Consider the following 23827-nt stretch of genomic DNA (forward strand, 5'->3'; position numbering starts at 1 on the left):
GGATGGGTTTGGGGGAATGATGGGCGTCGGGGTGCTAGTTGCCCTCCAATCACTTTTGACTATTAAAAAGGGCACTAGCCCTTTGAATTTCCAATCGAATGAGCCTTTTTTGAAGTTTCTACAACAGCACCTTCTATAAAAAACCTTATATACCCCCAGGGCATAAATTAAAACCCTTGCCCTGAGGGTTGTGGAGAAGTTTCCTTCTCAAAAACATGATTTTTATTTGGAAATCATCTACTTTGAACAAAATGGTTATCTCAAAATTTTGATTGGATGTCTGGGGGAATGATGGTCGTGGGAAGGGGCTAGTTGTCCTCCAATCACTTTCGACTACTAAAAACGGCACTAGAACTCTCAATTTTCAATCAAATGAGCCCCTTTTGAAGTTTCTACGACGACCCTTTCCATATGAAGTGCCCTGCTCTAAAGGAAAAAAATAATAAATGATGCATTGTGCCAGCATCGTTCTTATATGCCCTCAGGGCATAACTTAAAACCCTCGCCCCGAGGGTTGTGATACGAAGTGCCCGGGTATGGAGAAAAAAAACAAAAAATAAGACATTGTGCCCACATCGTTCTTTACTTAGGCAGCGCTATCGCGCTGCCTATGATTAAAAATAAGGAATGGTCGTATGTCTACTCTTCTTATTCTATATTTCACTAACTCATTATCCTCTGTGTCACTTGCTTCGCTATCGGGAGCTTTCTTTAGGGAAGCAGCCTGACTTGATACATATTTTTTTGAGTTGGTTTTGGTTTGTTATTTACTGTACCAGCAGTATATACTTTATTTTTGTGCACATCAATTATATCCTTCCTTTTAAGATGGTATATAAATGTCGTGGTAGAGACTCCCTTAGCCTTTAGAGACACTTTGCAGAAGTTGCACCAGATACTTTCTGTGATTCCATTTTAAATGGGATACCCAGAGAGATAGCTTAGAAGTTTTGGTTGGAACATCCAAGTCGTCATGAGAAGATGACATCATGCTTTTCTTAGCACGAAGGTTGAGTTTTGGATTTTTCACAGATTTAGAAGCACCTTCCAGTAGCCTGCCTTTTTGAAAATTGCACCTCCACCCAAATATCTGACCTCTTTCACCTCACTGGCATAACTAGGGGGAAAGGGACCAATTGCCTCCTGAGCTGTTTTTTTGGCACAATAAGCCAAAGAATCTGTCTGCTAATAAAAGCAAAATGACATATCCCAACTACGGTTTCATACCAACTTAGAGCATTTGAAGCACAATATTAATTTTTACGGGAATTAGCTTGTCTATAATTGCTATTTATGAGACAGTTACATGAAATAATTCACCGCTTAGTGTTAATTTTTTGAATTTATTTTGCTGTATGGTAAAAAATACTGTGTTCACCGGAAGATTGGTATCCTACTGAACGAGAAAAGTATATCAGCATTTTATAAGAAATTATCCCTTCCAGAAAATCAGCTAGTTTCAACTCTAGACTTTTCTTTGAAAGGATTTCTATTGATTTTAAAGATGATTTTAGTAACATGAGAAAAAGTATAGTTGGCTATCTTTTTATGTTGATGCAATAAAGATTTGCTAGCAAAAACTTATATTTCTACTGGACAAGACTTCAATACAATTACAGTGCTCTCTGACTAAGCATTTAAGAGAATTTTACAAATTAATAATCAGTATTTATCATGTATAGGTTAGCAAGGTCATGGTAGCAAGCCAATGTTATTTAGCAGCATAAATTCCATAAAAACAGTTAGATTAAAGTTCTCGTGGCTAAAGGTGCAAATTATTTCCCTTGTAATGTAGGAGACAGAGGCCCTACCCCTACCACTAGAACCAGGATACACAGTAACAAGTGATTTGTTTGTATCCTGCTTCTCCTGGACAGTAACTGTGCAACTTTTCTGCTCAATTGATGGAATAATATACTGTAAGCAATGCGTCGTTTTAGTGGAATTTAAACTGCACCTTTACCGTCTTAACGTTCAGGGGCGGATCTAAAGTAAACTCATTGGCAAGGTCTAATGTGACAAAGTCACCTATTAGCAAAATCTTGGGGGGACCCAATGTGACAAAGGTACCAATAATTAACGAAATTGAAAAATTTATTCTAAACAAAGGAGTGAAAAAAAAGAAAAAAAGTAAGGAATGAGGGGGCAGGAAAAAATCTTGGAGGGGGAGCCGTGTCTTACATGGATTCACCACTGCTAACACTTACGCAAATACTTACAATTATCTGACTCGTAGTCTATAATCCTGCCTAGCTGAAACAATCAAGCAGCATTAATAGATGCACTGGACAGATTGAGCTCCATCAATTTACTTACGTTCCAATTCTAGAAATTGTATGAGGCGTAACCACAACTCTATACAATTTACAATTATGGCTTAGAAATCAATTTGTAGGTTAAAAATCCTCAAATATTTCGATATTGCGTTACAAAAATAGAATCAGAAACAGAAGAAAAACAGGTTTGAAAAAAACAGAAACAGAGTAAAATCGCTATGATCAAAACAGAAACAGAACAGAACAGGCATATAAAAAACAGGTATTCTTTTTTTGCTCTGTTTCTGTTTTTTGCATAAACAGAATAGAAACATGTACTTTAAAAAAAGAACATAAACAGAAAACCGAAAAAGTGCCCCTGCTTAGTTTTGACCTTTTAATCAGCTTTTTAGAAAATTCCCATGAACTTTCAAAGCTACTACTACATAGCTCCTACGATCTTGGCTCATTCTTTCTTTTATTATAGATTATTGACAAAATCAAAATAGTAATCTGGTTAACATAATAATATATTCTTTGAAAATGTAAGAATTAGCCTCCTCTCAAAATACAGAACCACCGTATCAACTCGATTGCTTAAACCAGGAAGCAACTTGCTTATTCTATGTGAAGCCTAATTTACCTCAAGTTATTCGCTAGACTCCGAACCATGGATTTTTTCATAATAGAACTAATTGGCTAAAGATTTTGTGATCGACACCGGTAAATCCAGAATCGCAAATCCCGGTGAGATATCTTTTAGTTTTAAAGATTTACTGGTATCAATCTTATTCTGTCCCTGGACGTGGTCGAATTTCTAGACACTGCCGTCCTTAATTACCGCATTGAAAACAAATTTAAAGTCTGGATCAATTTCAAGTCTCTTTCCTCCACGACCTGGCTAAAAGATTCATAGGATTGTTGGCCAATTTCAGGCTACCGTGAAATAAAAGGAAAATCACTTTGAATATCTCGAAGAGCTTATTCCATTGATAAAGAAAATGAATAAAAGTTGTCTTCTTTTTTTCTTCTCTTTAGATCACAAATGAGTAAAAAATAAATGAAGTCGGCATTTTGTTATTTTATTATAAATTTTCTTGTACTGACTGCGAAAACCTATATTTTTATTAATATTTTTCAGTTTTTTAGACATTAAATAATGACCCTAGACCTTGGATCTGTCTTTACATTCAGAGACTCCCAGGGCATCACGAAGGAGCCGCCGATCTTCCTGTGTGTTTATTGCTGCCAATGTTCTCCCCACTGAGGCTGGATTGACGTTTGCAGGTCCCACACATCTATCTGGTGCGTTTGTCGTTAGGTGTTTCTGGGCATGTTTCCGCGGATCGAACCCAATAGTTGTCATATGGGCGATGCTTTCGGTAGCTGGAGACCGTCCACACATGGCACGTAGCCAAGGTTTCTTCATCGATGGTCTCTAATGCCATCTGTTACAAAAGGCTGTCTTGTCATGGACTGATTGGTTAGTTAGCCTCTGCTGTCAGTGGATGTTGAGGATTCTTCTGAGATAATAAATTTTTGAAAATGAGTATTCTTCTCTCTTGTTCCTTGTTCAGGTATCAGGTTTAAATAGTGAACAAATATCGATTTGTTCTACTAATTCGGGATATATAACTTTTATCAAATCCAGGATTATTAATTGAAACAGTCCGCATTAGAAGACATCTTTCAAAGACGGAGCCCCACAAAAATTTCTCTAATTAAAGCGAACATATTGAAATCGATATGAAATAAGGAATCTTTCTCACTATTCAGAAAAACAAAAGAAAACTAAAAATTAATTTAAAAAAAAAAACTAAAAGAAAGCAGAAGAACTAAAATTCACGATGTAAAATTGCAAAACTCTTAGATACATCCTTCCGTGTTGAACATGACGATTTGTGTGTTGTGGTATGCTATTAGGTTTCAGTAAGTATGGGTATTTGAATTTCAAAAGACATATTTTCCAGCTTTCATTCAAAATAGATAATTTTTATTAGCAGTAATTTAAATATTTTAAAATCATAAGTAGTAGTATTTGATGGGCAAATCCCTTTTTCTCTTTTTGTCTTTTTACATTATCAATTCTTATTGCTTTGGAATTGTATTGTAAGAAAAGTGGAGGTGATCAATTGGATGCTTTTGAATGCTTTCAAAACTATACTCTTGTATGGAAACTAATTTGCTCGTTTTTTCAGACTACAATTTTACTTACTAAGCCAAAATGGTTTAGCTTACTATGGAATCAGCAGCTAAAGTCTGGCCAGCCTTTCGAAATAGCAGCATTGCTATAATCTGCCGTTCTCTGCTTTCATTTCAAATTTGTTGTTGGTGACGTTTGGAGATAAGTTTAAACGATTAGGGCAATTTCTTCGATTTGAGGCTTTTTGTTAACAAGAAATGGCATATTGTAAGAAGCAATGGAAAATGGATACGTCTCTTAAAACCAAAATGGTGCCGAAAGTTCTTTTTCTGCTCCTACAAGGTGTTGATTTCCTATAAAAGGTTTTGCAAAAGTGTGAGTAACCGTTGCACACTTTTGCACTGAGAGCGAGAAATGATTTCACTATTAAAATTTGAAATTGCAAATTTTTCATGGGGCTAGTGGAGGGTTTGTCCAAAAGCAGCAAAGAACTCATTTTTCGACCTAATAATCTATCTACGACAAGGAGGGGGGTCTGAAAGACCAGTCTTGGGGGACAGAAATTTTCTCTCCCCTTGCTTTGCATAGGCCAGCTGTAAATATTGTTCATGGATGTTCAAGCTGTATTTGAATAATCGTAAATAATGGTGCACAGAATTTATAATTTTTATCTTAACTGTTCATTTATTGCTACAGACTAAAGCGGAACGGTATTGAAGAATGTTTTCCGAGATCTTTGCCCCTTCTGGAAATTTAGCCAAAGCAAATCAGTTTAAAGAGGCTGGAGTGGAGAAGTGTATGTTTGTTAACATATCCGCATCTGGTTGCCTTATGGTATGACAAGTATGCAGCAGTAAATCTTGCTTGACAATTTTTTTTTTCATTTGCAGCACAGATACTTTGTTTCCTTTGCAGCAAAAACCTGACAAGTTTTGTTGCACATTTTTGAATTTGAATTTAAGTTGTTTTTTTTCTTTGCAGCACAAAGCAAAAGGCGCTTTTCAGGTTCTAACTGATGACTACGTCTCTGAGGAGTCTGGCACTGGCATTGTTCACCAAGCACCATATTTTGGTGAGGACGACTACCGGGTCTGTCTTGCAGCTGATATTATACAGAGGGACCAAGAACTTATTTGCCCAGTGGACGAAACCGGACGTTTTACGAAACCCGTTGAGGATTTTTTTGGACAACATGTTAAGGTTTGTTGTTATAGCTGCCCTCGACAAAACCAGGCCAGAGAACCATAATTAACCAATGAATAAAGACCATTTCATTTGAGTCAAACTTTTATCACTTCTGACCAAACGGTTTGAGTTAAAATTTTCAGTTACGTTGTTGAGGGTTGATTTGAATGAGAGTTGAGTTGTATCAGGAACGTTTGAGTTGAATTATTGATGGATGATTTTATGAAACTCGGTTGAATAGGAATGAATTACGTGAGGTTGAGCTACAGGGGAGTTAGGATAAGTGAGGTTGAATCGAACGAGGTTGAGATGAACGGATGCTGAGTTGAATGGGGGTTGGGTTTCATAAAGAACTAGCTAAAAGGGATTGATTTCAAGGGGGTGTTAGGTTAAATAGGATTTGAGTTGCACGGGGGTTAAGTTGAATGATGGTTGAAATGACTGGGTTTGAGATGCACGAGGGTAGAGTTAAATGGGGTTGTTTTGCTATATTGCCTTATGAACACAACTAAAAATGTTGTGTGGGAATCAGGGTGTGAGGAATTAGGAAGGGTAGGGGGGGGGGGAGGGGTTAGGTGCTACTTCCCAGTTACCGTGGTTCATGCTCTTTAAAAGTTTTAGTGTTACTTTTTTCATTAATGCAGAAGAAACAGAGTTTTATTTGATTTGTTATAATATTTGCATGTAGATGGTCATACCAACCGTGATAAATATTGACAAGTATAGACATATAATAGATGTCAAATAAGCATCGGCACTTTTTGTTTTTTTTTTTCTTCTTTTTTTCTTTTTTTTTTGAAGAAACAAAACAAAAAATAAACAGGGCTTGAATGAAACAGAACATATCAACAAAAAACAGGCCTGTTTCTGTTCAGTTTTTTGGTAAAAACAGAAAACAGCTGTTTTTCAACACTTACAGCTTAAAGATTAAAGCAGTAGGTGTTAAGTTTTGTTTTATTATTATAATAGCATAATTTTTTCGGGCCTTAAAACTTATCACTTAAAAACATGCGCTTTCCAGTATCTTGGAAATTTTTTGGGCACCCTGCTTTCGCTTGAAATATTGGCGATTGAAAATGCCGATTCGTTCCACACACTAGTAGCAGGTACAGTAAGATGCTATAAAATGATGTCTTCCAGGTCCAGAAGGATTTATTTGTCTTGAAAATGAGTCCTGAAAATGAATGGTCTCAAATCTGAAAACATTAAATTTTAGTCTCTCAATAACTTCTCGTCAGGATTGTCACTAGTCAAATGTAGCACCTTTCTCATGAAGTAGTACTTTTGAGAAAGCGTAGTTCCATTTTTCTGAATCCGTCCATCCGTCCATTTTTCTGAATTTCCGTTTTTATGCCTATGCCAGGCTTATGCAGCATATCCTCAAACTTTTCGAAAATACATACTAACTATTTGAGACGTTTCGATAATAAAATAATTTTTGTCATTGATTTATGCAGTCTGCTTAAAATCACTGGTATTTAAACAGAGACCTTAGTTGCTCTGGGGGAGAGGGGCTATCTCCCCTACTGACCATTCTGTGCCCCTCCCTCCATCCTGATGTTCGGAAGCCATCTTAAACAAAAGCATGGATGAAAGAAGAAAAACGCAACGGGAAAGGGCACTTCTTAATGATGATTCAAAGATTTTTGTCCCTTTGCAGCTTAAAACAGCCTTTTAAGATTAATTGTTTCCTAGCAAATGTGCGTAAGAGACAAATCAAAAGAAAAATACACGTTTTAATGGTAGTTTACACATTTCAACAGCGCTCTGCGTCGGAAATTACTGTTCTAGGCCATCCGCCGAATTCAATCTTAGCCAAATAGATAAAATGAAATTTCTCAAATTCTGAATTTCGACTAAACTTAGACCTTTTGCTGTACAATACTTTCCTTAAGTATTCTCTTCTCTAAAACAAGTTTTTAAAGGGATGTAAATATAAGGAAATTTTCACTTTCTTGGAGTTTATTGCACTTTTTTTTCATAGTAGTTGAAAGGATAAATAGTGGGATACGATACAAAAACTAGATTCAAAGTTGCAATTGACTCTCGTTTCCGGAAAAAGGGTGGAAGGGAGGGGAAGGCAATTGTAAAGTAAATGTTTGATAGTTTGATTAAGAAGTTCTCAGAAATTCAAGAAAGTTTCGAGTCTTAAGGGTGGTCGAGCTCAAAGCTCCCCTTGTCCTGCGTTCATCCCTATGCAAATCCAAGCCTATTTATCTTAAATAAAAGAAAATGAGTACTAATTTATTTTATACTTCCTTCTGAACTAAATCTATTCAAATATAATTCTAATTCCTTTACATTCAAAAAGTTGCTATTTATTGGTTTTTCAAAGTCACTTCCGATTTAACTGTCCCCCTCCCTGATTCCCGGAAGTTGTGTCAAATCACAAAAATGTAAAAGGTGGGCATAACATGTATATTTCAAGCTCTGGGGGGGGGGGGGTTGGATGTTTTTTCAAATATTTTTAGTGAAAACACACCAGGTTTTGGTATCAGCCTACAGTTGAGGCTATTGAGACAGAAATTTGTTTTGAAAACGATTCTTACTTCGTAGTATGCAGAAAAATAGCAGTTTACACATTTTGAAGGCGCTTCCACTATACCAAAAACCCTCCCTCACCCCTAACGTGCAAATACATAGCCCGAATTATATATTTCCTATGTGTTTTTCCGTTTCTTGATTTCGTCAGTGTAGGTTCAATTTACGGGTATACGGGCTGAAACAAGAGTGATGCATGGCAAAAGGCATGGGGATTATATAGGCCAATTTGGACTATTTATTTGCACATTGGGGAAAGGTGCTGAAGTAAAGTGGAAGCGCCATCAAAATGTATTAACTACAATTTCTCTACGTATTATTAACTAAGAATTGTTTTCTCAACATGTTTCCTTTGCAAGAGCCCCAATTGTAGGCTAATACCAAGGCTTTTTTTTCAATTAAAGTACCACTCAAAAAGTTTTTTTTTCAAAATCTAGTGGGGCAAAGAATCTAGGGGACAGCCCCCTCCCCACTTTACGTTATTGATGCCCAGATGTAGCCATTGTTATGAGCGAAAGTTGACTCATTTTGACAGTTTCCACCATTTTCTTTTTATTAGCCCATTTTTCACTAACAACTGTTCAAAATACCAAATAAAAAACAGGAAACTTTTTCTTATGACCTTGGATGTAAATCTAAACATTAGCGGTCGGTGGGATAGTAAACAGTTAAACTGGAGGGGATTCGAAAATCTGTTCAGAGGGAAATGTCGAGAAAGACATTTCCTGAATTTGATGCTGTAATAATTTTGTTGGTACAGTGTTTGCATTCGCGAGGACACAAAATTACTGGCACCCAAATAATGACTCATTGCCTAACTTATAATGTCTTATTTAAAAATAGCTTTTTATACTGTTTACGTATGTTTTGCATAATAATACTTAACTGTGTTTTATATATCTATACAATTATATTGTTTCCTGATCCTGATTTAACTTCTTTTTTTGTCATTGTATAGCGTATGAATGAACAAAAATCAAAATACTGCAACGTCTGTTTGCTTTCCCAGCATTGCAAGTGAAGGTTCGACGAATGAAAATATTATTAATTTACCCTTGTAGACAAAATGATTTCAAACGTGTTTTCTCATAACTGAAGATGCTACGAATGCAAGAACAAATCCAGGGGGTGGGATGAGGTTCTGCCCTCCCCCCGGAAATATTTGTCGAATTCGTAAAAACGTAACAAAAAGGTGTACAAACAAATTTTTAATGCATTTTTAAAGTTTTTTTGTACCCCCTCCCTCCCGAAAAAAATCCTGTATATGGCCCTTTATGAATGTATAAGAATAATTCATGCTGCTGCGTAAATGAACAGTTGGGAACTGGAAACAGTTGGTTTTTCACGGTGAAACGTAGATTGCTATTCCTCATGAACAACTTGTCTGAAACTCCTGAATGTCTTTTCACTAGAAAAATTCAAGAACAGAGGAAAAAAGTAAAAAAAAAAACTGAAACAGGACAAAATAGCTAATATAAAAACCGAAACAGAATAGAAAAGGTAAATTAAAAACAGATAATCGGTTTCTGTTCTGTTTTTATTTTTTGTTTGCATACAGAATAGAAACAAGCACTTTGAAAACACAACAGAAACAGTGGCGAAGCGTAATGTCAAAGTTTCAGAAGTGTTTTAGACTCTTTTTTATAATAATTAACTCGCATAACTTACAATAATTAACTTCGTTCACTTAGAGAGAAAACGCGAACGCTTTATTACACAAATTTCGTAGCTCTTGGCTAATTTACAGTTGCAATAACATTACATGTTAAACATAGAAGTAAAAAATAATGGCGCAACATTACATATTAAACATGGATAAACATAAACACTACAACATTACAAGTTAAAAATAGACGTAAAAAATGGCAAAAATGAATTACAATATTGGTTTGTTCGTGTACGTATAGGTGTCAGTTTGAGTTTTTGTCTGGTCTTTCTGTTTGGTGGGGCATCTGCGGGGAGAATATCACGGTGGGCTGGGTTTGACAGCAATGCTTTTCCAAATCTCATGATGAGATTGTGTTGTCTCAGTCTTCACTCAAGGCAGTGGATTCCAAGTTTATTGAGTGCTTCTTGGTTGGAAATATTACTACATCCCAGGATAATTCTAACTGCCCTTTTTTGCACTGACTTTAGGTCGTGCATTAGGCGAGCAGTATGTAGTTCGGAAGGGCCCCATACAGGACATGCATACTCCAAGACTGGCCGCACATAGTAAAGGTGGGTGCGGAGGAGACTTGACGTCGCAACCGATACGCCACATTTTAGACAGTATTTGAAGGGAAGTGTTACCCTTCCTAATTACACTGTCAACATGTGCGTTAAAAGAACAGTCTTTGGAGAAAATGACTCCCAGTATTTTCACTTCTGACAGATCAGGAAATGAGACTTCAGGGGGAGTAAAATCTCTTTTTAGGCTTGGTAACATTAATTAATTCAGGGGGAGTATTTTTGACTTGTAGCAACCTTCAACCTTATTAAGAATTACCAAATCTGTTTATATTGATTATAATCCAGGACAAAGGTCTAGTAGAAGAAGAAGAAACAATTACATGGAATTTTGATTAATCAGTTCCTCCTAATCCCCCCACGGGTACACCCCTTGCTTTTAGATGTTGTCTTATATGTTTAAACTTTTGATTTCTGTTATTGGTTCATTTATTTTTTTCCTTTAGGATGCTGATAGAAATATCATTAAGGCTTTAAAAGAAAAGGGACGACTTATACAAGATGCACAGCTGAAACATAGCTATCCGTTTTGCTGGAGATCCAACACGCCTCTTATCTATAAAGCAGTCCCTTCCTGGTTTGTCAAAGTAGAATTTTTACAGGAACATCTTCTAGAAAACAGCAAGCAAACCTATTGGTAAGTCTCCCTCCTGTCTTTCTCTCCCCCGTTTCCCTCCCGCCCTCCTTCCCTATCTTCCCCTCCTTTTCTCTCTCTATATTTTCTCGCTCTCTCCTCTTCTCACTCTTACCCCCTGTTTCTCCCCCCCCCTCTGTCTCTCTCTCTCTCCCTCTCCCCTTTGCTCGTCGAGATCATGCGAGTTCCGAACACCCCCCCCCCCCAAAAAAAAAAAATGGAGGCCACTTGATAAAGTTGTTAAGTATTTTGTTTCAGAAAGTTGTAAGTTTTCAACTAATTTTACAATTTATTCCCGGAAAATTGAATTATTTCAAGTTTTAGAAGCTAACAGACAGAAAGCTAATAGCAGTCGGAATCAAATCATAGTATAAACCAATATTTGTAAGTTTGATTCTGTGTCAGAGAAGCTGATAAAAAAAAAATGATGGCTAGATTTCAAAATGAAAGCTTTCAGTGCGTTGGTTCCATTTAGAGTTTTAGTTTTGGCTGCTCTAAGAATCTACTTATACGCGAGAAAACAAATATTGTGTTAGTGTTTCCTTGGAAACAACAGTAATTATGCACATTCAAATTTTGTCTTATAACTGACTTGATGATAAACGCTCAGGTTAATCTTCTGTAGAAATGTGAAAAAATTCCTGCAGGAAAAATTGCTACCAAATTTTTCCTGACAAAATATGTTGTCAATCGTGCTACAAGAATTTATGCTTTAACTTCCGCAGCCAGAATTTTTTCGCTGCTGCCTTGTACCTGTTGTCACGGGGTATATCCTGTGTTTGATTTGCTCCTTCTTATGAGGATTTTGGTTAAAAATGGATTTAGATGTTTATCTCTACATTGGTGCCAAAATTGACTTCTAAAATCATTAATTACCCTCTTTAGGAATGTGTTTAAATTTATCCTGTGTTTAGTGTTAATAAAGGTTGCCAGCAACTGTTGGTAATCATTTTCTGTTCATACTACTACTGCTAACAACCCATCACAGTACCAAGGTGCCCGAGGCCACACAGATGTACTGCAAGAAAACACAGACTTTGACTGAAATTTTTTTGTTAAAATCCCACACAAATATGATGAGGCGTGAAATATATGAACGTAACTCTGTATTTAAAAAACGGATTCTAAACAGCGCGTTAAGTTTCAGTACTTGCGTAAAAAGTAAATACACAGTGTAAAATGGTATACTCCACAATCAATTATTAGAGTCAAAACACTAGCGTTGACTTTGTAACGAGCGAAATGCTTCCCTTGCATTATATCTTTCCAACCACGTGGTGCTGAACACGGGGTCGTAGAAATTTGGGAGAGGGCCTTTTTTTACTAGAAATTGAAATTTCAATTGCCCTCTGAGGATCACAATGAAAAGACCGGCAACCAATAATCGGATCGTAAGTGAAAGTAATCGAAAGTGATAGTAGGTGCCCTTTCATGCCCCTAGGCACCCGTGTAACCCTCTGTGATGTCGGATCAGAATTTCCTGATATCCAGTTTTCAAGAAAAATTGAAATACAAAATAAATATACCTTCGGGGAAAGCACGACCCACGCAGGCCTGGGGGCAAGGTTTCTGAATTATGCAAATTGTCCGTTGTTTACAATTAAGTTTTATAATCGCAAAAGAGCGGGTATGTGTGGTTCTAGCTGCCCAATTGGCTTGAATCTTTCAGATATTTTTCTCCAAACCAAAAGGACCACATATTTTTTTGGGAGGCGAGGTTGTTAGGGGGCCCAAAATGAGTCACACAAAAATTCATAAAGGGTAGAGGGTGGGAGTGGGGCAAGTACTTTTTTTTAAATCAAGATACAAAAGATGTGGTTTAATGTCTCTCATCCCCGATTAATTTTCCTGAAAATGGGCCGAAAAACTATTCGTCTTTGACCAGTTTGAAACTTACCCTCATAAGTCCCTGGCACAAGGGAGCCCTAATCCACAAAAAGTACAGTTTAAAAAATGTTGTCCAGCCGGTTCAAAACTTATATCCATAAGCCTCTGGAATAAGAGGACCATAATGTGCAAAATTTGAGTTTGATTGACATTTCTATCTAAAAGCCCTTGGTACAAACGAATTTCATTTCACAAATTAAAAAAAAGTAAATGCCTGCGTATAGCTAGAAACGAGATTATCTAGACATCTTTTATGCTGAATGACAACATTTTCAAAATCGACTCCGAACAAGACTTAGGCATCATTAATTATTGAAAACTAAGCTTGTTATCATTAGAAAAGGATCACTCCAAAAGGGTCAAAAATAATAGGTTTTGTCTAGAAATGGTTTCTCTACTGATTCCCCTGCATCAACCTGTGGTTTGATCTCATAGACACGCACGGAAAGGGAGACTTCGGGTTGTGGCCGCTCCCCCCTCAAATCCCAATTTGTTAATATTCATGGATACTTCTTATTCAAATCTTTATTTTTTATATTATTATTAGGCCTCCGTTTTCCGTTTTATCCCCCCCCTCCACAAAAAACATTCTTAAGTAAATGCCTGTGCGATCTATTCTTGAATTCCAGACAAATTATCTTCTCGCCTATGCTTCAACAAATACAAACATCCTGGAGAGGGTGTAAAAAGAATGACGAAGTTCCCTACTTTTCTAATTCATCTGCCGTACCGGGACTGCCTGTCTTGTCAAGATTTTCAGAATCTTACTTATTGTTTTCTGTCAAAAGCCCTAATCTGTTCGTACAAAATGTTTCACGGACATTTGAAAACGCGACCGGAGGACAAATTACTTTTTTTTTTTTTTTAAAGTTACATTAGCACCTATTCTTTCAAATGTAGAGGTGAACTATTTTATAAAGACATTGGCCAATGGAATTTCCAAAACTAAACAGTATAGGAATTGCTATGCAAACCCGAAGACGTTATGACGTTTGGCTGCGTCGCAGCATTTGAGAATAGAGAGGACTGTTTTTACAGACAGAAAGTATTTGATCCTAATGAATTTAGAAGAGAGACTTGATAGTTTTTTTTTGTATAGGCATTTGCCTTTGTTTCCAATATATTGGTTTTAATACTTATGCTGCTAGTTGCTGAAATGAGCTTTCTATTTTTTTGATATTGGAAGATATAGAGGTTGCATCTACGTGGATGTATGTAATTTCGGTGAGTAAACTATGTTAATAAATTCTTTTACTTTGCTTGTAATTTCCATTTTTCTGTAGGGTTCCTGAATTTGTCAAAGAGAAGCGATTTGCAAACTGGTTACGTGATGCTAGAGACTGGGCCATCAGCAGAAACCGTTACTGGGGAACTCCAATTCCGCTTTGGGTTTCCGAGGATGGTAAAGAAATTGTTTGCGTTGGATCAAGAGGTGAACTCCAAGAATTGGCTGGTTTGACTTCTGAAGTCAAAGATATCCATAGAGAAAGGTTGGAATTGTTTACTTTTCTTTATTCTATTCTTGCAGCAAATTATCGATATTATTTCTATCTATTTTTGGGTTGCCTGTATTTGGGTTGCTTTGATAACTTAAAGGGGGGACGAATTTGCTGTTGTGATAACTCCAAACTCTACTTTCTACATTTGAAACCGTTATGGGATTGACAGAAATTATAGTGCATATGCATAGGGGGGGGGATTATTGCTATTTGGAACTAAAGAGTAGGCTTAGTAATCGGCATGTTTTATCTTCTTTGAGACTTGGCATTCTTCATATTTCTTACAGGCATTTTCTCAATTATATTTACTACTACTACTAACAACTCACCGCAGCACCAAGTCACCTGAGGCTAACACAGCCACGCACGCTGCTCTTCCATCCCAATCTATTCAAAGCCTCCCACTTTACACCCTCCCAGGACACCCTAGACTAGGACGACCTGCTTTCCGTTTAGCCTTAGACGGTTGGCTGAAAACGACAATCTTCGGCAATCTATCATCCTTCATCAGTAGAACGTGCCCTAGCCACCCCAACCTTTCTTTTATTGTAGCCCTAGAAAGCGGGATTGAACCACATTTTTCGTACAGCCTACTGTTTGAAATACGGTCAGTCAGTCGGGTACCCAGAACAATCCGTAAGCAATTTCTCTGGAAAACATCTAGTAAATATTTATCCGCTTCTCGGAGCGTGTTTGCTTCAAAGCCATATTTGGCCACTGTCATCACCGTACCTTCCAATATTTAGGGCATTCAGTAATAAAGTATGCCAAGTCCATTTTTGGTATTTTGATGTAATGCATTACATTTGATGTAATGCGCCCCAAAGTTGGAGGTCGGTGTTTTCATAGTTCAAGTCTAATGATGGGCTCCCATGGCGTCAATAAAGTTAATAAAGCTGTCTATAAAGTTAATAAACTATTCACCTGGCACAACTTTGTTGACTTTATGAAAAAAGTTGAACTTTGTTTAATTTTTTCTAGAAAGTCCACTAAGTTCAAGGAATAGCTGAAGACTTGTGGAAAATGTCAAATCAACCACAAACAAATTAGTGTCTACATATATAATAGTGTATATTTTTTTGAATATTTTGCTTCGTAAAAGAATAAGGGTTACACAACGAATTTTTTTCATATATTATTAAAAAGAAAAAAATGCTTGAAAAGATGGTTTTTCAGTTCAACGCATGATAATTTCAGTTATTTTCTATGAAAAATTGCTGTGAAGTGAAAAAGGCGAAATCCTTGTGTAAGTGGGACAAATTGTATGGTTCGTAGTTTCATAAAAAAAAAACCTTTTTAACTTTATTGACGTTGTGGGAGCCCCGCATAACTTGTGCAATGACCTGAATTTACCTGTAGCTGCTAAATAGTGATAAAATATCAGATTTGCCTTCATAGCAAGAGTGAACCAAACTCAATCTAGCGAATTAGTCTTATAATTCTTGTTTGGTCTTACAACGCCACAAAATGTCTGCACGGCATTCAATCTTAGTTAATAAACTTTGATAAACAAATCTTTAAAGTTACTTTTCTGGTCCTGAGCCGCTTTAATGATGGTATTGTTTATAAATATCCCTTATAATTTTGTTTAGTTCGAGATTTTAACACAAAAAGAGTGGTGTCTGTAGGAATCAAAACTTCTTCAATCATAGAAGGACTTCTTACGGATGTTTCGAGTTGCCTCTATTCTGTCTGACAAATTTCTTAGCGCAGCCAGAATGCCAAAAAAGACAGGCATATTCAAGTACTTGATGCTAAAAGGGGAAGTAGTATTCTCAAACAAGTAGATACGGGAAGTCTAAGAGCTTAATAAGGAGTCTAAGGTAAAAGCTGAGGCATTTACACGTTGTAGAATGTAAGTAATTGTCCTGTCCCATATGAAATCACTTGGTAGCTTATTGCCGAACAATCTAATAGTACTATAGGCTAAGTGAAAAAAACTGATAGAGTTCCGCAAAACTTTGTTGTTAAAGTTGTTGACCTCGATGAATTGACTGTCATAACATTATTAAGCTTCATCTGATATCTGCTTGAGGATTTCATTCTTGAAATCTTTCTGCTGTGTTTTTGAGGCTGTTAAATCATCAACAAATTTCCATTTGTTAAAAACTCACCGTCAATATTGCTAACCATAATTAGAAATGAAGTGGGAACTTACAATGTCACCAGGGAGAAACTGACTGCTTGGGTTTTGTCAGAAAGAACGGATGTTTTGATTGTAATTAAAAAGGATTAATTAGAAGTTTTGTGTAATACACATTAATATTATGTTGTTGCAGCATTGATCACATTACAATTCCGTCAAAACGACCTGGCATGCCTCCATTGAAGCGCATCTCTGAAGTCTTTGATTGTTGGTTTGAGTCTGGATCCATGCCTTATGCCCAAGCTCATTACCCCTTTGAGGGAAAAGAAAAATTTGAAAGCTGTTTTCCTGCTGACTTTATTGCAGAAGGAATTGACCAGACTCGAGGATGGTGAGCCTATCAAAGATTTTTTCAATAAGTTCTGTTTTATATTGGGTGTTTCGAAATACTTTATGTGTATCTATAGCGGTTATAAACTGATGCTATTGAAAATTTATGAGATTGTTAAATCATATCGGACAAAAAGGCTAGAATTTACCCAAGCTGTATAGCATCCCTTGCTTTGGTCATAGTCCTGTAGCCTGGCAATTTTTTTCTTCCTTTTTTTGCTTTTCATTTCTCCCTTTGGTCTATCAAATCTGTAAGTCCTTGAAGTTCGACTGCAAATGAGGGATTCATTTTTGCAGAAATGGATGAAACAAAAATCAGAAAGAATTGACCAAAGTTAACATGAAAAGTTTCGAGACAGTACCAAAAAGTAGGTTAAACATTATTAACATCGCCCAATTATACATTAAACATTTCTTATGCGTTTTCTCCGAGGTGACATCACAAAAGGGCACTTTAAGAATAATAAATTCGTCTAAAGACCCTGTTTTGTAAAACTTCTGCGTATGGTTGAAAGGAAGGAGGCAGAAGGGCCAGCAAATTTCGAAAGGGAATAAGGGCTAGCCATGTCATAAGAGGATAGCAGTAAATAAACTGGGCTAATAGTCTTCATTTTTTTCATTATTTGCCAGCCACGTTTTAGATTCCTCCAAACGTGCTGTCATTGAATCAAAGAGTTCATGGTAACCAAGTGTAAGTTAGGAGCAACGCGGCTCAAAAGTAACCGAAACTCTAAAAAACAGAATTTTGATATCAATAGATATATTAAAAGAATTGGCTTATTATCCTGATTTCAAATATATAAGATTCATTATTTTAGTTTACCCATCAAAGGCTATGAGCCTGAGAAAATTTGCCCGATTTTCAAAAAACAGGCGGAAATGTCCCTTAAAAGTCAAGGAATCTTAATGACACCATCAGGTTCAGCGTATCACCGGACCCTACTGTAGAGATTTGAAGTCTCCATCTTCAAAAATGTGGAATTTTGATTTTTTTTTTTGCCTAAAGAAAAATAACGGACGCGTGTTTATTTGTTTGTTTTGGTTTTTGTTGTTTTGTTTTTTTCCAGGGAGGATCGTATCAAACCAATGGTCCTAGAATATCAGGAGAGGGCTAATTAGAACGGAAATTAAAATTTCTAGTGCCCTTTTTAAGTGACCAAAAATATTAGAGGGTATCTAGCCTTCCTCCCACGCCTTTTTTTCGCCAAAGTTGTTCACGATTTTCCACAGGGATAATTCTCCATGAGGAGGGAATTTTACAGGGGGTAAACTTTTCAGGGGAAATTTTACACTGGGGGAATTCGCCAGAAATCCTATACGAAATTCTTTTTTAAATAAAAAAATTACAATTTTTGTTTAAATTAAATATAGAAAAGGAAATTTTTCAACTGAAAGTAAGGAGCAACATTAAAACTTAGAACGAACATAAATTATTACAAATCTGAGGGGGGTCTCCCTCCCCAATACCTCGCTCTTGACGCTAACATTTGACTTTTTTCCCAATTCTTCAAGAACGACTCTTGAAACACAAGGGTCAGTTAATTAGAACAATAAGAAGCTTTTTTAAAAGTACTAAAAAACTTGAGTTTGAAAAGCGAGGTATTGAGCAGAAGGCAACCCACCCTCATATGCGTAATAATTTCTGTTCCTTTTAAGTTTTAATGTTTCTCCTCACTTTTAGTTGAAAAACTTGTTTTTGTTTAACCTAATATTTGTTAGAATTAAAGAACAAATTTTGAAAATCAACAGCAACCAATTAAACTAATTATAAAATTCCAAAGGTGTGTAAAATAGGTGCTCTTATTAAAAAACCCTTTTTTTGTCATTTATTGTTTCTTCAAGGAGTCGACATGAATACTCACACTGCTTGCTTGGTTTCACATAATTTTTCTTTTTACGTCGGACCCCTTGGCCCAGAGCTTACGGATAAGTGTCAAATTAGTTGGCTACAACTAGTTGCGCCATTTGTAATGTCATCTGCTTATGACGGTTGCTGTGTAAGTGATCGAAATATCCAGGATTTTTATCATTGTGCTTCACTGTCCAATAAAAGGATTTTACCTGTTGAACTATTATTTGTACGTGATGAAAAGGCAGTGTGGTCTTAGGAAACTATATTGCTTCCTGTAGATTCTATTTGTATTTCAGGTTTTACACTCTGCTTGTTCTATCGACAGCGTTGTTCAAGAGACCCCCATTCAAGAACCTGATTGTAAACGGATTAGTTCTTGCCTCAGATGGGCAAAAAATGTCTAAAAGCAAGAAAAACTACCCAGATCCTATGGAGGTGGGTCAAAAGTCCCTTTATTTTATAATATAATATAAACTCTGAGCTACTTTGAGTAACCCTGTATCATTCCGGAAACCAAAACTTAACTTAGGATTTAAGGTTTGACCAGAGGGGAGTTGGTCAAAGTAAGTCAATTATTGACTAGAATATATGAAACAACCCATATATGGAAATTTGCATCTAATTTCAGGAGAGGGAAGAAAATTGGAAAGCTTAGTTTATGAGTTGAAGGATTTTTAGATTTATGCTCATTAATAATGAAGAAAATTTTCATTAATAATGAATATGTAATAGTACCTTAAGTATAGATTAGTTAATTCTGTATTCCAAATGTCGCCATGATGTTTTTTTTTCATTTGTCTATTTTTCAGCACTGTATTTTATATCTTGATATTGCCTGTGCTGATAATTCTCCATCTAACTCTTAACATTTTTCTACAAAACATGATAGAGTAGTGAGCTTAGCCAGTGTCGACCCAACTCTAAATGGGTACCTGGAGAAATCTGGGGAAGGTAAGCAGGAAGGGTGTGCGAAAGCGCAGGATGGCTGGCCCCCAGCCCCCGTTGCACTTCCTGGCTGAAGTGCCACGAAACGGTGATCAGCACCGCCATTTTGGATCTTAAGGGTCTAGTGCCGTCATACTTACTTACTAACTTTTACATCTAAAGATGGTCATCAACTTTCTATTCTTAGTTATTATCCATAAATTTTTGGGCCCCCAACAAGTATCGAATAAGTCCAAGTTCAATAGAATAGTTACATAAGGCTATGTGAAAGATAATGCTTATTTTGGGGTTGCTTCAATTGCGAGCCTATTAATTAAAATCGGTTGAATAACCATTATTATTTTGTATTTGTTATTAGAAAGAAAATGTTTGCGTCCTTAAAAACTAAAAAGATGGCGTTGTGCTATTTTAACTACTATGTTATACATCCCATTCTCTGCTATTAACTGATTATCCAAACCAAGGAATATAGGAGCGGAAGTTCAAGTTATAGTAAGTTTTTGGGACTAAAGCTTCAAACTTAAAGACAGCACTAAGCCGTAGAACCTTTCACACTAACATAATTTAAGCATTTACTTTACGTTTTTTATCTCTTGGAACAAATTTGGTCGGTAACGTAGGCAGTGCCAAGCAGACTCGGGCTTTGCTTTGAATATTATGTTACGTTATCATGTTAGGGCAACTTTATGTTATGTTATAAAAAGTCAGTGTAGCCGTAATAGAACGGACCCTGAATGAACAATTAATAAATTTTGAAAATAAATTATAAACTTTTCCTAGACAGCCGTTCACGCCTAGTGAGAGCTTGAAGCTCCACTCCACGTTTTTGATTTTTTGAATAGTTTACTTGCGATGATTGTGACAATTTTAGATGACGAATATAATGGTTTTAGAGATTTTTATGTTAGCCTAGAGTGAGAGAAACCTGTTGAAGTGTGAAAGATTATGCTTCACTTAACGTAACCTAAGCCCTTAGCATAGGAAATTACGTTAGTAGTGTGAAAGCCGCTTAACCCAGTTTCTTAAAGTTTCCACCTTTCTCCCTCTTTTTTCTTAGTAAAGATTAAAACCCCAAAAGGACAGCCAGGGACAAATCTTAGGTTGTCAGTGCTTCTTTTTTTTATTACTGGCCACAGCGTCACCAACGGCCATTTTTGGTTTTTCGTTTTTTTTTTTCTAAATAACTACGAGTATGTGTGGAACAAATTGTTTTACAGTCACTAAGAGCCAGTTGTGCCTCTCACTCAGATTATCTGTCTTGGCTTTTTCTTCAATTAGCCGTGGATTGATGGCTTCTTGATGGAAAATCGTTTTACGGTCACTAAGAGTCAAACTCTTTCTTTTACTAATTCTCCGACTCAGCTCTTCTTAATTATTTTCTAGTTAGCTGCCATGTTTTATTATTCTATGGTAAGTACCATAATCTTGAAAACGTAGGTTTGAAAATATTTCTTGTATTTGAGGTTGTTGAGAAATATGGAGCCGACGCCCTTCGCTTATATCTGATTGACAGTCCTGTCGTTAGAGGAGAAAACCTCAAATTCAAAGAAGACGGTGTTAAAGAAATTGTCAAAAATGTTTTGCTTCCTTGGTTGAATGCCTACAAGTAAGAATATCTTCGTTTTTTTACTTTTTGATGGTATTTTCTCAGTTATACGTGTGCAATGCAGTCTTTTAATGGACTGCTCCCTGGTGTCATTTTAATAGCTTCTACCGCAAAACCCTTTTACTGTAATTTTGGTTGCTGCGCTTTAAAGTTGAATAAAATTAAAACAAAAATCTTCGAAATATACATTAATTACCGACAAACGTCTGATATTGGAAAACAAATCCAGTACGATTAACATGGGAGGGAGGGGTGGGGGCTCGATGTCATGGTACATTTATGATTTTTGAATATTCAACAGCTGCATTACAATATACTTTTTTGTTTTATGTAGTGTTTTGATGGTTTCCTGTTGATAGAGTCTGTCTAGGATTTACTGTTAGAGAAGTTCTACTGATATACCTCTAAATAGCATCTGTCTATCAGTCAGGGGGCTAGTTTAGCAAGGCTGCCAGGCAAAATCGAATAGACTTACAAAAAACTTTTCCTCCATTAATGTAATGTATGGTTGTCCAATGCCCGCTTTTATGCTCATAACACCTTCTCTTATCTCAAAGATTAATTTTAAAAATACTTTCTACTAAATTAGTTTTTCAAAGAAAAATATAGAGCTACATAAAACCAAAAATGAATAGAAATAACCAATAAATAAAGAAAACCCAAAAAGAAGAGAAACTGAAAAAGATAATCGAGTCAAACTCAAAATTAGCAGAAACTAAGGTGAGTGGGGCCGACTCCCCTTATATCTTCTAAAGACCATAAAATAATTTTCACTTCTCTGAAAACACCTTATTTCGAGCTGAATGTTGCTGTTTCTCTTAATATCGGAAAAAAACAACAAAAAATAACGTATCACAACCAAGATTATTTTACAAAACAACAAATGAATGTGGATCACAATTTAACGTACATATACTAATTTTTACTCCTTAAAGTCTTAATAATTTTGTCTTTATTAAATTTAAAAAACTGGAAAGATTTAAAATATATTTTGTTACATTTTTAGTATGTTTTGTATTTGTTCACTTTCGTACATTTAGTCATAGTTGTAATAGCAGTCACAGTAGTAGTAGTTGGAGTGCTAGTAGTACCAGTTGTAGGACTAGTAGTGGTGTTAACAGCAATAGCACTAGCAGCAGTAGTATTAACGTTTGCATTTTGGTCAGTTGAACATCCTCCTCATCAAGCGCTGGAAGTTTCAACTTAATACAATTAGCCATTGGTATGATATTGCCGATATACTCTTTTGATAACATATAAATTTTTTATAACATTAAATTTAGGCAAAAATAAAGAAATTTATTTTTTAAATTAGGCAAATATTAATTTCTTTATTTTTAAATTAAAAATAAAGAAATTTATTTAAATTTAGGCAAAAATAATAAATTTAGGCAAAAATAAATTTAAGCAAAAATAGATTTGTAGACATTGTGATTCATGGAATCCGAAATCAGAATTGGTTCAAAATATAGTGGAAAATATTTACTAAAATACATTTGGATTACGGTAAAAAAAAAGCTAAAGATTTCCTAAAATAATTCTAAAAGATGAACCGGATACATCTCTCGATTAAAAATGAGTAGGAAGGGCTCATTTTAATAATATATAGAAGTTTAAAATACAGAGTGGAACATTTTTATTTGTACTATGCCTGCTGGCAAACTTGAGTGCTAAAACTATTACGCTAAAGGAAAAACAGAAGTCGCCTTTTTTCTCATCACTAAAAACTTTGAGCACACGAAACAAGAAAACGAAATAAGGTGGTTTATCTTTTTAACACTGACCATCAAATTGATGTTCAATATACATTATGATAAACAAATAGAATAAAAATAATAAATAATAACTACTTTACGCGCCTAAAGTGTTCTTGAGTGTGCTTACAAATTTCTGTTTCTCATGGTATAAACGTACAGTTATTGGAATGGAATTTCAAATTTATTGCCCACTATGTCGAATGCTGAAACATCGAAAGAATTTCACATAAAAAAATGTAAGTGATGGGTTGTGGTGTAACTATGTAATTTGGAAATTTGTTGGCAAAATACGGGCAAAATTCAAAGGTAATTATATAATTAGTTTACCATACTATAAGTGTAATTATGGCAAAATATAAAAACTGACATCAGACAAAGTTGATCTAAAGAAGAAACAGAAACAAATAGTTGCGTAATTGAAAATTTTCGCCCAATGTCATCCTTGCAGCCCTCGTAATTTGGAATTTGTGGGGAAAGTACTGGCATTATTAAAGGTAATTGTGTAATTAGTTTACCATACTACAAGTGTAATTATAACAAAATATAAATATGCGACATCAGACGAAGCTTACCTAAGAAGAAGAAGTAAAAACCTTTTTTTTTAAATTATTGTATAATAGTGTTTAATAATATGTTTTGTAACACAACATAAAATGAGCTACTTGGGTTCGATTGTTGTGCAAATATACCCCGCTCCCTCTCAAACCCCTAAACCATCCTCATGGTCACGCAACCGCCGCGACAATGGTGTCAATGCTTATAACTAGGCTATACAACTAGTACTGTACTGCAAGTCATAAATATTTTCAATTGTTTTT

General features: G+C 35.7%; 1 protein-coding gene across 5 annotated transcripts in view; it reads left to right on the top strand.

Annotated features, from left to right (window-relative positions):
- The window catches only part of IleRS (Isoleucyl-tRNA synthetase), a 117241-nt gene that overhangs the window by 72024 nt on the left and 21390 nt on the right, over nt 1-23827 (top strand). For all 5 annotated transcript variants that reach the window (XM_089096690.1, XM_089096689.1, XM_089096691.1 and 2 more), the window contains exons 8-13: nt 5380-5598; nt 10800-10990; nt 14158-14364; nt 16653-16850; nt 18998-19136; nt 21110-21252. In XM_089096690.1, coding sequence (XP_088952816.1) covers nt 5380-5598; nt 10800-10990; nt 14158-14364; nt 16653-16850; nt 18998-19136; nt 21110-21252 — 1097 coding nt within the window. The remainder of the gene's footprint in view (nt 1-5379; nt 5599-10799; nt 10991-14157; nt 14365-16652; nt 16851-18997; nt 19137-21109; nt 21253-23827) is intronic.

This window comes from Artemia sp. Qi Xiang Cuo, chromosome 11 (genome assembly GCF_049724085.1).
Source record: "Artemia sp. Qi Xiang Cuo chromosome 11, ASM4972408v1, whole genome shotgun sequence".
NCBI lineage: Eukaryota > Metazoa > Arthropoda > Branchiopoda > Anostraca > Artemiidae > Artemia > Artemia sp. Qi Xiang Cuo.